At 43.5% G+C, this 12,759-nt stretch overlaps 2 protein-coding genes across 4 annotated transcripts in view; both read right to left on the bottom strand.

The window, feature by feature from the left end:
* LOC309383761 (neurotrophin receptor-interacting factor homolog) overlaps positions 1 to 637 on the bottom strand; it is a 28,799-nt gene extending 28,162 nt beyond the window's left edge. For both annotated transcript variants that reach the window (XM_081936617.1, XM_081936618.1), the window contains exon 1: positions 10 to 637. In XM_081936617.1, the coding sequence (XP_081792743.1) occupies positions 10 to 324 (315 nt within the window). In that variant the 5' untranslated portion in view covers positions 325 to 637. The remainder of the gene's footprint in view (positions 1 to 9) is intronic.
* Positions 638 to 4,374: 3,737 nt separating this feature from the next.
* Positions 4,375 to 12,456, bottom strand: LOC309383789 (zinc finger protein with KRAB and SCAN domains 8-like). 2 transcript variants are annotated; one of them, XM_081936687.1, is made up of 4 exons: positions 12,027 to 12,456; positions 9,244 to 9,354; positions 8,470 to 8,596; positions 4,375 to 6,885 (listed from the first exon to the last, which is right to left on the bottom strand). In XM_081936687.1, exons 1-4 carry the CDS (start codon positions 12,390 to 12,392, stop codon positions 6,146 to 6,148), a joined length of 1,344 nt encoding a protein of 447 aa, XP_081792813.1. In that variant the 5' UTR covers positions 12,393 to 12,456; the 3' UTR covers positions 4,375 to 6,145. The 2 variants fall into 2 exon arrangements, with proteins under 2 accessions (XP_081792813.1, XP_081792814.1); XM_081936688.1 differs by having other exon boundaries at positions 9,244 to 9,348.
* Positions 12,457 to 12,759: the final 303 nt, after the last annotated feature.

Raw genomic sequence — 12,759 nt, 5'->3', positions numbered from 1 at the left:
CTCCCTCACCTGCTGCCCCTTTCCGGGCTCCGGGGCGGCTGCGGGGCCGAGGAGGCAGCCTTCGGCCAGGGCCACCGCCTGGGCGCAGCTCTCCGCCCCGCACTCCCTCAGCCAGCCCGCCAGCTCCGGGGGCAGCAGGGCCAGCAGCTGCTCCAGCACCACCAGGTCCAGCATCTCGGCTTTGCTGCTCCGCTCGGGCCGCAGCCATCCCCGGCACAGCTGGTGCAGGCGGCTGCAAAGCGCCCGGGGCCCCTCGGGGAGGCCGCTTGGGCCGCCGCTTCTCCCCCCGCTCCCCGCCTGAAGAGGAGACCCCCCAGCCTCCATTCGGTCTCCGACTTCAGCGCAGCCCTGACGGGGGGAAAACTCCCTCCGAGGCCGCCGCCTTAGGTCACGGCGGACCCTCCCACGCCCACTCGCCCCGCCCCTTTCCTGGTTTCACGGGGGGGGAGAAGGGGGGGTCTCCGCTCCCTCAGGGCTTCTGAGGCGGAGAAGAGCAACTGCAACTCGGTCCCGCCAAAACCTCCCGCGCTCGCCAGGTCTTCCACAGACTCGGCGAGATATTGTTGCTTCCTAGAGAGGCACAAGACTATGATCCCTCCGGCTTTATTGCTCTTGACTAGAGCGTCTCATAAGGCGACGACTGCCGCTCCTCTCCTCCGTTCAATATCCGGGCCTGGCAAAGGACTTCTGCGCATGCGTTATTCTTTGTCGCCTCTCAAAAGTCGGCCGAAGTCACCTGGTGGAGTATTTGGGTGGGGAGTGGGAGGGGATGCGCGGGTGAAGGGAATAGGCCCGAAGAAGGTAGAGCAGGGCTGGAATGGAGCAAAGGGCCTTTGAGTGGAATCTTAACCGATTAACAGAGTTGGAAGGGACCTTGTAGGTCATCTAGTCCAACCCCCCTGCCCAAGCAGGAGACCCCTACACTATTTCTAACAGATGGCAGTCCCATCTCTTCTTGAAAGCCTCCAGTGATGAAGCTCCCACAACTTCCCAAGGCAACACAACTTCCATGGCTTCATTGTTCTCACTGGCAGGAAATGTCTCCTTATTTCCAGGTTAAATCTCTCCTTGATCAGTTTCCATCCGTTTTTCCTTGTCTGGCCTTCAGGTGCTTTGGAGAATAGCTTGACCCCCTTGTCTCTGTGGCGGCAGCCCCTCAAATATTGGAAGACTGCTATCATGGTCCTTCTCTTCACTAGACCAGCCATGCCCAGTTTGTTCAACCGTTCATTATATGTTTTAGCCTCCAGGGCCCTAATCATATTGGTTGCTCCTCTCTGCACTGGTTCTGAGCATCTGGGATTACTCTTTGCACCAGTTTATTTATATACTATATAATTATATAACATGTTATATATTATTAAATATGTAAGCAAAACTGTTTTGGGGATTCCTCCGAACCACTTTGGCCTTGCTGTTGTCTGTATTAATGTGGCAACACTCAAAGAAGGAACCCTCCTTTTTCTACAGAGTGCAATCTGCCCGTTTGGGGCAGAGGAATCCCCTGGCTTCTTTCCCCTGGCTTAGCAAAATACAAATTTCTTAGAAGACAGGACACACCCACTGGGAATTTATTTCCTGGCCTATTTCAAAATGTTGGAATAGAATAGAATAACAGAGTCGGAAGGGACCTTGGAGGTCTTCTAGTCAAACCCCCTACTTAGGCAGGATACCATATGCCACTTCAGACAAATTGTTATCCAATCTCTTCTTTAAAACATCTAGTGTTGGAGCATTTACAACGTCTGGAGGCAAGTTGTTCCACTGGTTAATTGTTCTCACCGTCAGGAAATTTCTCCTTAGTTCTAAGTTGCTTCTCTCCTTGATTAGTTGCCACCCATTGCTTCTTGTCCTGCACTCAGATGCTTTGGAAATGAGCCAATAAATCAGATCATTTGAGCAATATTTCAGCAGTATTATTATAACCCATTTAGTATTGACAGGCATTTTTACACAGGAAATCTGTCCTTCATGTCATTCATTTTTAAGAGGATATGGCATATTTCTGAATGAGTTTTTATACAATCATTGTTTCACTTCATAGCTTTTATGTTTTAACAGGTTTTCAAAAGACTTTAAAAAAATACTAAGAAATATTCAACTCTTTCAACGCTTCATTTGCACCCCGGGAAACTAACTGGATGATCCTGTGGAGACACCATGTTCACCCTAAGAATTTGCTTGTGGAAGTAGCTCATAAATGGGAGTTTAAATGTTTCACAAGGAACCCTACATTTAACTGGAAAAGTGACTCCAATTGGATCCTCCTGAAAGGAAGCTCTTAGCATTGGAAGGATCGCCTCTTCCCTGGAGCTGTTGAAATCTCCATGACTGACTACCATAAATGAAATGACAGCCTATTTTACGATCCACTTTCAAATGACTCTAACCATGTTAGTTCATTTATCTTACTTTTTTCCCTCTCCACTTGCACTTCCCAATCCAAGTCAATGTGAGAGAACTTGAGAACTCCTAAGATGTGGGTGGCTACTGGATTTCTGGATAAATGCCTGGCACTTTCGTGAAATACTCCATTGCTTTCTTTGATTCCCCCGCCCCCACTTTCTGATCAGGAGCTGCTGCTTAGCTCCTTCACTTCACTTGACAGGCGTAGCCTTTCCTTCTTTCTGCATGTACTCTATCTTTTGCTACATAAATATTTTCCTTTAGATTTCCGGACCTTTATCTGTTGAGGACAGGATCAATCTCCTCTTCAGTTTAGCATGGATCTTCCGTGCCCCTTGCAGTGGGGAGACCACCAATTTAGCAGTTCAGGGAGACTTTGGGATGGCCATTGAGATGCTTTTGGGGGGGGGGAAGTAAAGCACACCTCTTGAAAACATTGCGACTATCATTAAAAGGCAATTTGAATACTTCATTCTTGCTCACCTCAAGTTTAACTTCTAGTTATAAGTGTTTTAATATTATCTGCAATATACAAAGAATGAGCTGAACTAGAGAATTTTTATAGCAATGTGTGGGAAGGAAATTATGTCCACCCTTCACACATTTTGCCTTCAGCAGTTCATAACCACAGATCAGAATAGCCAGTGATTCCCAACCTTTTTTTTTTGCATGCCCCACCTAAGCATCTCTAAAATCCTGATGCCTCCCCCCCCCCCGCCCCATGGCATATCATTCTTTTTAAAAAATATATATTTTTAAAAAAATCCATAACCACTGTTACATCATTAACTTTACAGTGTGTCGAGTGCAATGTTTGTGTCATCATATTTAACATTTATGTGAATATGATTCTTACCTTACTCAAAAACTGAATTCTACTCACGCAGAGGAAGCCTAAAAGGCCATTAATTTGGTTTAAACAAAGTTCAAATTGCCCCCATTAAAAATCAAATTGCCCCCTCTTGGGGCGTGGGCCCCACATTGGGAACCACTGCTCTAGACAAAGGTCAAAGTGCAGTGGAAACAATAAATGTAACAGTGTACAACAGTGTTTCTAAACCTTGGTGACTTTAAGTCCTGTGGACTTCAAATTAGCTTGTTAGTTCCTGTGGTTATCAACAAATTAGGAGGAATGTTGTATACCAGTGTTTCTCAAGCTTGGTGACTTTAAGTCCTGTGGACTTCAACTCCCAGAATTCCCCAGCCAGCTGAAAACCATCAGGGATCTGCTGTTAGATCCCTTGCAATTTGCCTACTGAGCAAATAGATCAACAGACGATGCTGTTAACGACTGCACTACATCCTACAATATCTTGAATCACAAGAGACTTGTGCAAGCGTCCTCTTTGTAGACTTCAGCTCAGCATTCAATATCATCATTCCAGATATTCTTCTAACTAAATTAAATCAGCTAGCAGTACCTGAAAACACTTGTAAATGGATCATAAGCTTCCTAACAGACAGGAAGCAGGAGGTGAAGCTAGGCAAAATCACATCAGATACCTCTACAATTAGCACAGGAGTCCCCAAGGCTGTGTGCTGTCTCCACTTCTTTCTATACACCAATGACTGCATCTCAAAAGATCCCTCTATTAAAAGACTGACGTTTGCAGATGATACAACAGTGATTGGTCTAAAAAAAAAATCTTTTCTTTTTTCTCTTTTTATATGTGTTAAGCTTTTACTATGAAACAGATTACTTACTTATACGATATAAGAATAATAATATATTTAATACATAAGAGTGAGATGATTTAAATTGTTAGGTATGATTGTAGCTGGTGACTATTTTATAATATAAAATGGAATAATGATGATGTAATGAATAATGGATAAAAATATAGACTGAAATACTTAAGGACCACATGGATTGACAAACAATAATGGAAAATTACATTCGGAGTTGTGGATGATTGGAAATTTTATGGTTAATGGAAAGTAGAAATGTCTTATATGAATTAATGAAAATTTTTCTTTTGACTTAATCTCTATCTTTATTTTTTTGAGATTGATGATATAATTTTATAAAGACTTATTGTTACCTAGTAGATAAGTATGGAGGTAAGGAAATAAGGGTTGTCACAAGTGAAAGAATATTAATGGCAACTTGAACACACAATGCTCAATGAAATATTTAACTATGTTTAATGGATAATCAGTGACTTTATCCCTAATTGTAAAAACCGTTGCACAAAAACTTGTAACCAAACGACATGCTTGATGAAATTGTGTTTTTTCCCCCTCCTTGCTCTTGTTCTGTATGTGTTGTTTTGTCCTTTTTAAAGAAAAAAATAAAATAAATAAATAAATAAATAAAAAACAGTGATTGGTCTCATTCGAGACAATGATGAATCTGCATACAGATGGGAGGTTGAAGAACTAGCCTTGTGGTGCAACCAGGACAATCTTGAACTAAATACACTCAAAACTGTAGTAGATTTTAGGAGAAACCTGCCTATACTACCACCTCTTACAATACTAGACAACACAGTATCAACCGTAGAGACCTTCCAGTTTCTATGTTCTATCATATCTCAAGTCTTAAAATGGATACCTAATATCAAAAATGTCATCAAAAAAGCACAACAAAGAATGTTCTTTCTGCACCAACTCAGAAAGTTCAAACTGCCCAAAGAACTGCTGATTCTGTTCTATAGAGGAATTATTGAGTCTGTCACCTGCACCTCTATCACTGCCTCTGCAACAAAACAAGACAGACACAGACGTCAACAGGTAATTAGAACTGCAGAAAAAAACAATTGCCACTAGCCTGCGTTCCATCGAGGACCTGTATCCCGCCCGAGTCAAAAAGAGGGCTGTGAAAATATCTACAGACCCTCACATCCTGGACATAAATGGTTTCAACTTCTACCCTCAAAACAACGCTATAGGATACTACACACCAGAACAACTAGACGCAAGGACAGTTTTCCCCCAAATACCATCACTCTGCTAAGCAACTAATTCCCACAACATTGTCAAATTATCTACTAGGACTGTATTACTATTATTCTCTTCCTTCCTAGTACCTATCTCTTCCTCCTTATGACTATAACCATGTGGTTTGTATCTTTAAAATTTATATTGTTTTATTTGTTTCCTAGTGTAGTAATTGCTGCAAAAGGGGCCCAAACCAAGTACTGAGTACATATGCATGCTTATATTTTTCCGAGGTCCGATATTGTTCTATGTACAATCCTTGTTTTATGGATTGCATGTAATACTCTAATTTGCTGAGGTTGTGGATTTGGGATTTTCATGAGCTGAAAGCCATAATCATCACAATTATGACAAATCACGGCTTGAACTATCTTGCTTTGCATGTAATGAGTCTATTTCATATATTAGTTTCACTTTTTAAGTTGCATTACTGAAATGAATGAGCTTTTGCAAGATATTTTAATTTTTCGAGTTTTACCTGTATCTTATGATTCTTGATGAATGTATTCTATTTTATTTTTCTTTATATACACTGAGAACATATGCACCAAAGACAAATTCCTTATTTTATAAGAATTATGGTGTCCTTCCTGAGTTTACCTTTTCCACACACAATTTTCCTCCTTGGATCCTTTACTGGTGAGTCAGATAAGAGTTTCTACTTGGAGGCTTTTCTAATTTGTCTATTTAGAAGGTTTCCTCCACAAGTGAATCCTTTCATGATGAGTAAGATATCCTTTTCCAATAAAATTACACCCACGCTCCATACAATATAAAGCTTTCTCCACACTACCTGCATTTATATGGCCTCTCCCCTGTGTGCATCCTCTTTATGATGACTAAGTTGTCTTCTCCAAAGAAAGCTTTTTCCACACTCCATGCATTTATATGGTCTGTCCCCAGAGTGGATTCTGTTATGAGATTGAAGCTGTTCTTTCTGAGCAAAGCTCTTTCCACATTCTGTACATTGAAATGGTTTTTCCCGTGTGTGGATTCTTTCATGTCTAATAAGACTACTTTTCTGAGTAAAGGCTTTTCCACACTGTATGCATTTATATGGTTTTTCCCCCGTGTGGATTCTTTCATGACTAATAAGATTAATTTTGTGAGTAAATGCTTTTCCACACTGTATGCATTTATATGGTCTCTCCCCAGTGTGGATCCTCTTATGACTATTAAGATCTGAGCTCTGACGAAAGCTTTTTCCACACTCCATGCATTCATGTGGTTTTTCCGCTGCGTGCATCCTTAGGTGGAAAGTAAGGTGCCATTTGTCAATAAAGCTCTTTTCACACTCCATGCATTTATATGGTCTGTCCTCTGTGTCAATCCTTTGATGGCAATTAATATCACTACTCTCAGTGAATCTCTTTCCAAACTCCATGCAGCTATATGTTTTGTCATTTGAGTGGATCCTCTGATGGTGCGTCAGATTACGACTTGTACGGAAGTCACTTTGGCTCTTTGAAGACACTGCCCATTGTGGTTTAAATAACCTCCGCTGCTTCTCGTTCTCATTCTCCAGCCCATCACCACCACCTGTTTGGGGGGAAAAAGGCAGAAATTCTCATTAGAATTTAAAATGATGGCTAGCGGGGGCGGGGGGAGGGAATCTCCCAGTCAGAAATATGCCCATCTGACATCAGCATGGGTAACAACAAATTGTCAAACTAGGAGATGTTGGGTTGAAAATGTTACGTAGGACACTCTTAATGATATCCATGAGTTTTGTCAGCACTGACCCATATGAAGGCTTTATACCAGCGATGGAGAACCTTTTTTGGCTTGCGTGCCACAAGTGGGGGGAGCGCAGGGAGGTCGTGTGCGGGCGTGCCGCATCCATAATGCAACGCGCGACCCCCCGTGTGCATACGCGCATAATACGCGACTCCATTTGTACATGCTTTTTTCACCCTCCCCAGATTCCAGAGGCTTTATAGGAGCCTGGGAAAGGCGAAAGGAGCCCCCCCGCCCCCCGGAGGCTTCAGGGACCGTCCGGAGGCTTCCCTGAAGCCTTTGGAACGCTTAAAACCACACTCCGAGCAAACCGGAAGTGACTTACGGGTTGCTCGGAGGGTCGTTTTAAGCGCTCTGAAGGTATCAGGGAAGCTTCCGGATGGTCCCTGAAGCCTTCGGAAAGCTTAAAACCACCCTCCGAGCAAACCGGAACTCACTTCCGGTTTGCTCAGAGGGTGGTTATAAGCGCTCCAAAGGCGTTAGGGAAGCCTCTGGACAATCCCTGAAGCCTTCGGAACGCTTAAAACCACCCTCCGAGCAACCCGGAAGTCACTTGCCCTGCGTGCCCTGACAAATGGCTCCGTGTGCCACTTGTGACACGCGTGCCATAGGTTCGCCATCACTGCTTTATACTGTTGTTAGGTCAATCTGCTCAGGCATTTGGATCTAAGACCATTCACAATGGTATGGTGGACATTTCTGAAAAGGCCCTTGTTGTTTTGTAGAAGAGTGGCTGTGAGGACAACCTTGGACAAAATTACTATGTAGTGGCTCGGCTGGTTTATAATCCAGGGCCACTGGCAGTTAAAGGGAAGCAAAGGGAAGTGTATGAGACTTTTGCACATGTAGGTGTCCACTGGATATTAGCCACTATTGTGAGTGGGACTGTGTGGTGGCTCAGTGGCTAAGACGCTGAGCTTGTTAATCAGAAAGGTCGGCACTTTGAAACCCTAATGCCGTGTAACGGAGTGAATTCCCGTTACTTGTCCCAGCTTCTGCCAACCTAGCAGTTCGAAAGCATCTAAAAATTCAAGTAGAAAAATAGGGACCACCTTGATGGGAAGGTAACAGTGTTCCATGAGCCTTGGGTGTTTAGTCATGTCGGCCTCATGACCACGGAGACGTCTTCGGACAGCGCTGGCTCTTCGGTTTTGAAACGGTGATGAGCAACGCTAGAGTTGGGAACAACTAGCACATATTTGCGAGGGGAACCTTTACCTTATGCATTGTGATTCTGATTTTCCTGAGATTAGGAAAGATTTTACCGGTGGTAGTCATTAGAGTTCTCACCACCGTATGCAACTGAGTGCATGTATCTTCTCTCTTTAATTCCCACTTAAAACACCTTTCCTAATCAACAGAACCCAGAGCAAAGAGCATCCTTACCCAGAGCAGACATATTCATAGTAACCTCCAGCATGACTTCCCTGCAGGAGGCCTTCTGGCTAGAATCCAGCAGTGCACACTCCTCCTCTGTGAAGTCCACAGCCGCCACCTCAAAGGTATCAGAGCCCTAGAAACAGAAAACAATCTTCCCCATGTGACAGTCCTCTCTTACGTTTTCTTTCTTAATTCCAAAAGAGAAAAGAGAGCTTTGCAAGAGACCAAATGAACATTTTCTTCTAGCAAATAAACACACACACACAAGGGTGGGAAGCCCCCCTCCACCTCCTCCATGCTGTTTTTAAAGGCACAAAATATAGGTTAGATGCATCCAACTTGCAGAATGGCACTGCTTGGGGACCCCACCCCTCACCCCTCCCCTGGCCTGGCAGAATTCACCAAAAAGATTTTGAGCAGGGAATCCTCTGGGCTTCTCTCTCTGGCCCAGTAAAGCACTCATTTGTTAGAAAAAATGACATACGTATTAGAAATTTTTTATCTGCCCTAATTCAAAATGTTGCACATGTTCTTGAAAATATCAAGTCTTTTAAACATATTAAGGAAGATTAAACTGTTCCAACACATTTCTAGTACAATACTTTTTTTAATTGTCCTTTGTTTGCATTCCTAGGATCATCTTCAAGGTTGAATTAGTAAGGCTCACTGGGTCATTTGGTGGGGACTCCAGGATTGAAATTCACAAAGACTCGGCCTTTGGTTTACAAAGAAATTCATGTATTAAGGCGTTCAAACTTCACAAAAGAAACTTACACTTACCTGGGAAGGTAGTCCCAGTTGGATCCTCCTGAGAACCTCTTCAGAATCAATAGATGGATCTCCTCTTCCCTGGAGCTCTGCTGAGATCTCCTCAATGAATGGCTCCTGCAACTTAAAAAAAAAGGCCTGATTTATGATCTACTTTGAAATGACTTTGAACTAACCACGTTAGTTTGCTTAAGTTTTTGTTCTGAAAAATGTATTTTTCCAATTCAAATCAAAATGAGAGAGTTTGAGAACTCCTACTCTGTGGGTTGCTGTTATTTCTGGATAAACGCCTGCCACTTTTGTGAGTTGCTTCCTTTTTATTTCCTATTTTCCTTCAGAACAGGAGCTGCTTATTTATCTTCTCCTCTTTACTTGACAATAACGGCCTTTCCTTCTTTGTGAATATATTTATGTCTATTCTATCCGTGAGGAGACCACCGACCTGAAAGTTCAGAAGGAGATCTTGGAATGTACACCAGGGTGCCTTTGAGGGTAAAACACATGACCTGAAACATTGAGACCCATTGAAAGATATTTGGATACTTCATTCTTTCGAACAAATTCCCAGTCAGATCTAACGTTTAGTGATAAATGTTTTAAGATAATTTTAAATATATGGAAAAGCAGAACTAGGGAGAATCTCTCTTGTGATGGAGTGCAACCTTTCAGCAGATTTGATCAATAAATCACTTTTGCAAAATGATTCTGAAGGATATCCAACTGTAATGAATGATATACTCTCCATATCAAAGCAAAGGGACATGCAGAGTACAATAATATCCTAAAATGGACTAAAAGAATGACATGACACAAATTGGGAATAGATCAGAGGTTGTATTCAGCAGGTTCTGATCAGTTCTGGAGAACCAGTAGTGGAAATTTTGAGTAGTTCAGAGAACTGGTAATTCCACCTCTAACTGGCTCTGCCCCCATCTATTCTCTGCCTCCGGAGTCCCAGTTGATTGGGAGGAAATGGGGATTTTGCAGTATCCTTACCCTGCCACGCCCACCAAGCCATGCCATGCCCACAGAACGAGGAGTAAAAAAATTGAATCCCACCAATGGAATAGATAAAATAGAATTAGTAACAGTAATGAAAATCATGATAGGAACTTCAATAACCAAAAACTGTCAGCAGACCGACCATTCCCTAAACCATAATGTAAACACTGATTTTTTGACATGCTAATATGAGGAAGAATCCTGAGAAAGCTCAGTTTAATAGCTTATCAAAACAGTCCAGGAAAACAATGATGTATACTTGCATTAGTCCTTTTACCTTGCTCTAATATTCTTTCAAATGTTAAGGTCCATATACATTTAATCTGAAAAATAGATTTGTTCAGGGCTCTCTCCTTCTATCATCAGGTAGGGAGCCCCATGATCATGATAATGGAATACGAATAAAGTATACTTTGCTGTTTTTCTCTGTAAGGTTTGTTTTTTCTTCAGGAACCATTTTCCCCCAAACTATCATATGTATAATCAAAAGTCTGCTTAGAACTATCTATAGTGAAATGTCTACAGTGGGGTATCAGAAAGATCTATCTTAGGCTCAGTACTCTTCAATATCTTCATAAATAATTTAGATGAGGGAATAGAAGGGGAACTCATCAAATCTGTAGAAAACATTAAGCTGGCAGGAATAGCCAACTCCCCAGAAGATAAGCTCAGGATACAAAATGATCTTGTCAGACTTGAAGAACGGGCCCCATTCCAGAAAATGAAATTTAATGCAGAGAGAAGTAAGGTTTTACACTTAGGCAGGAAAAACCATAGGTACAAGTACAGATTAGGCAAAACCTGGCTCAAAAACAGTAACTGTCAGTGGGACTGTAGAGTCCTAGTGGAGGATCACTTAAATTTGACCTGGCAGTGTGTGGCCATATATATATATGGTTTTCTGTCTGAACAAGGGGGTTAAACAAGAAGACCCTCAAGTCCCTTCCAGCTCTATATTGATTGAAGAATCCAGGAAATACTTGTGTTAAGTATCTAATAATCATACAATCTTCCCGCTTACATCGGTTGGGAAAAGCATATAGGCTCGGGATTTGCATCTCTACTAATTATACTGAAACTAAGCAATGTAAAAAATGGATAACTATATTCAAACTGATTTTGAAAAGTATTTTACTGAACACTACTGCTTTTTAGGATGATAGTATGGACTAGATTCAAAAACCTTGAGGACGGGGGTCATGGTTGTCCCAAAGGTACTTTTTCAATAGGCAACTGGAGTCTTCAGAGTTGAAGGAGCTTCATGGATGAGAAGTGAAACGTCTTCAAAGAAAAACCAGAAAGTCCAGTTGTCTCTTGAAAAAGTTGGGACAAATAAGTCTCCAACATCGGTCCTGTTCATGAGAAAGGGAATTCATTTAAGACATTACATTCACATTCAGTTCAATGCCAATGGTACTGATAAAAATTTCCAAAGGGACTAAAGAACGGGGATGATTCATTTGTTTTTGTGGGAGTGGGTGAGTGGGATTTTGGGCAATAGCTATTACTAGATAGAGGAGCCCTCTTGGATTCAGTCTGAGCCCTGGCTTGGGAGGAAACATTTATCGGCACTTCCGGGTAGACAAGAAGTGTGACAAAGAATATTAGCTCTATCTATTAAGACCACATTTAATAAAATCTTTTTTGTTCTCTCACTGTACTCACTGGAATACTAGGAAGGGTTTTTATGACATCCCCCCTCTACCCCCACGTGGGAATTGAGATATTTTTTGCATTACGGCTGTCCAGTCCATAACAAAGTATGAGGGAAAATAGCGTGAAAACTCCCTCACCTGCTGCCCCTTTGCGGGCTCCGGGGCGGCTGCGGGGCCGAGGAGGTAGCCTTCGGCCAGGGCCACCGCCTGGGCGCAGCTCTCCGCCCCGCACTCCCTCAGCCAGCCCGCCAGCTCCGGGGGCAGCAGGGCCAGCAGCTGCTCCAGCACCACCAGGTCCAGCATCTCGGCTTTGCTGCTCCGCTCGGGCCGCAGCCACTCCTGGCACAGCCGGTGCAGGCGGCTGCAAAGCGCCCGGGGCCCCTCGGCCTCCTGGGATCCGCAACTGCGGAAGCGCCAGCGCTCGGCCTCGGAGCTGCGGGGCTCCTCGGGGTGGCCGCTCGCCCACCCACTCCCCGCCTGAAGGGGAGACCCACGTGCCTCCATTCTGTCTCCGGCTTCAGCGCAGCCCAAAAGGCTGAAATCCCCTCCGATGCCGCCTTAGCTCACAGCGGACCTTCCCCCACTCACTCGCCCCGCCCCTTTCCCGGTTTCAGCCCTTCTGAGGCTGAGAAGAGTAGCTGCAAATCCTTCCCGCCAAAACTTCCCCTGCTCCCCAGGGCTCTCAGACGGTGGGTCAAAGACTACTGCATCCTAGAGTGGCGAAACCTGTAAAGAGCCCTCTTTTACTGTTCTTAGATAGAGCGTCTCGTAAGGCAACTGACGCCTCTCCTGTCCTGTCTACTCTACATCCCGGGCTTGTCTTCTGCGCATGCCCTGTTCCATGCTCACGATTAAAGGACGCCCTGCTGCT

The sequence above is a fragment of the Natrix helvetica genome, assembly GCF_964273705.1.
Source record: "Natrix helvetica genome assembly, chromosome: 1".
Lineage (NCBI taxonomy): Eukaryota > Metazoa > Chordata > Lepidosauria > Squamata > Natricidae > Natrix > Natrix helvetica.
The sequence above is the reverse complement of the archived record's forward strand: the minus strand, read 5'-3'. Positions and strand labels throughout refer to the sequence as shown.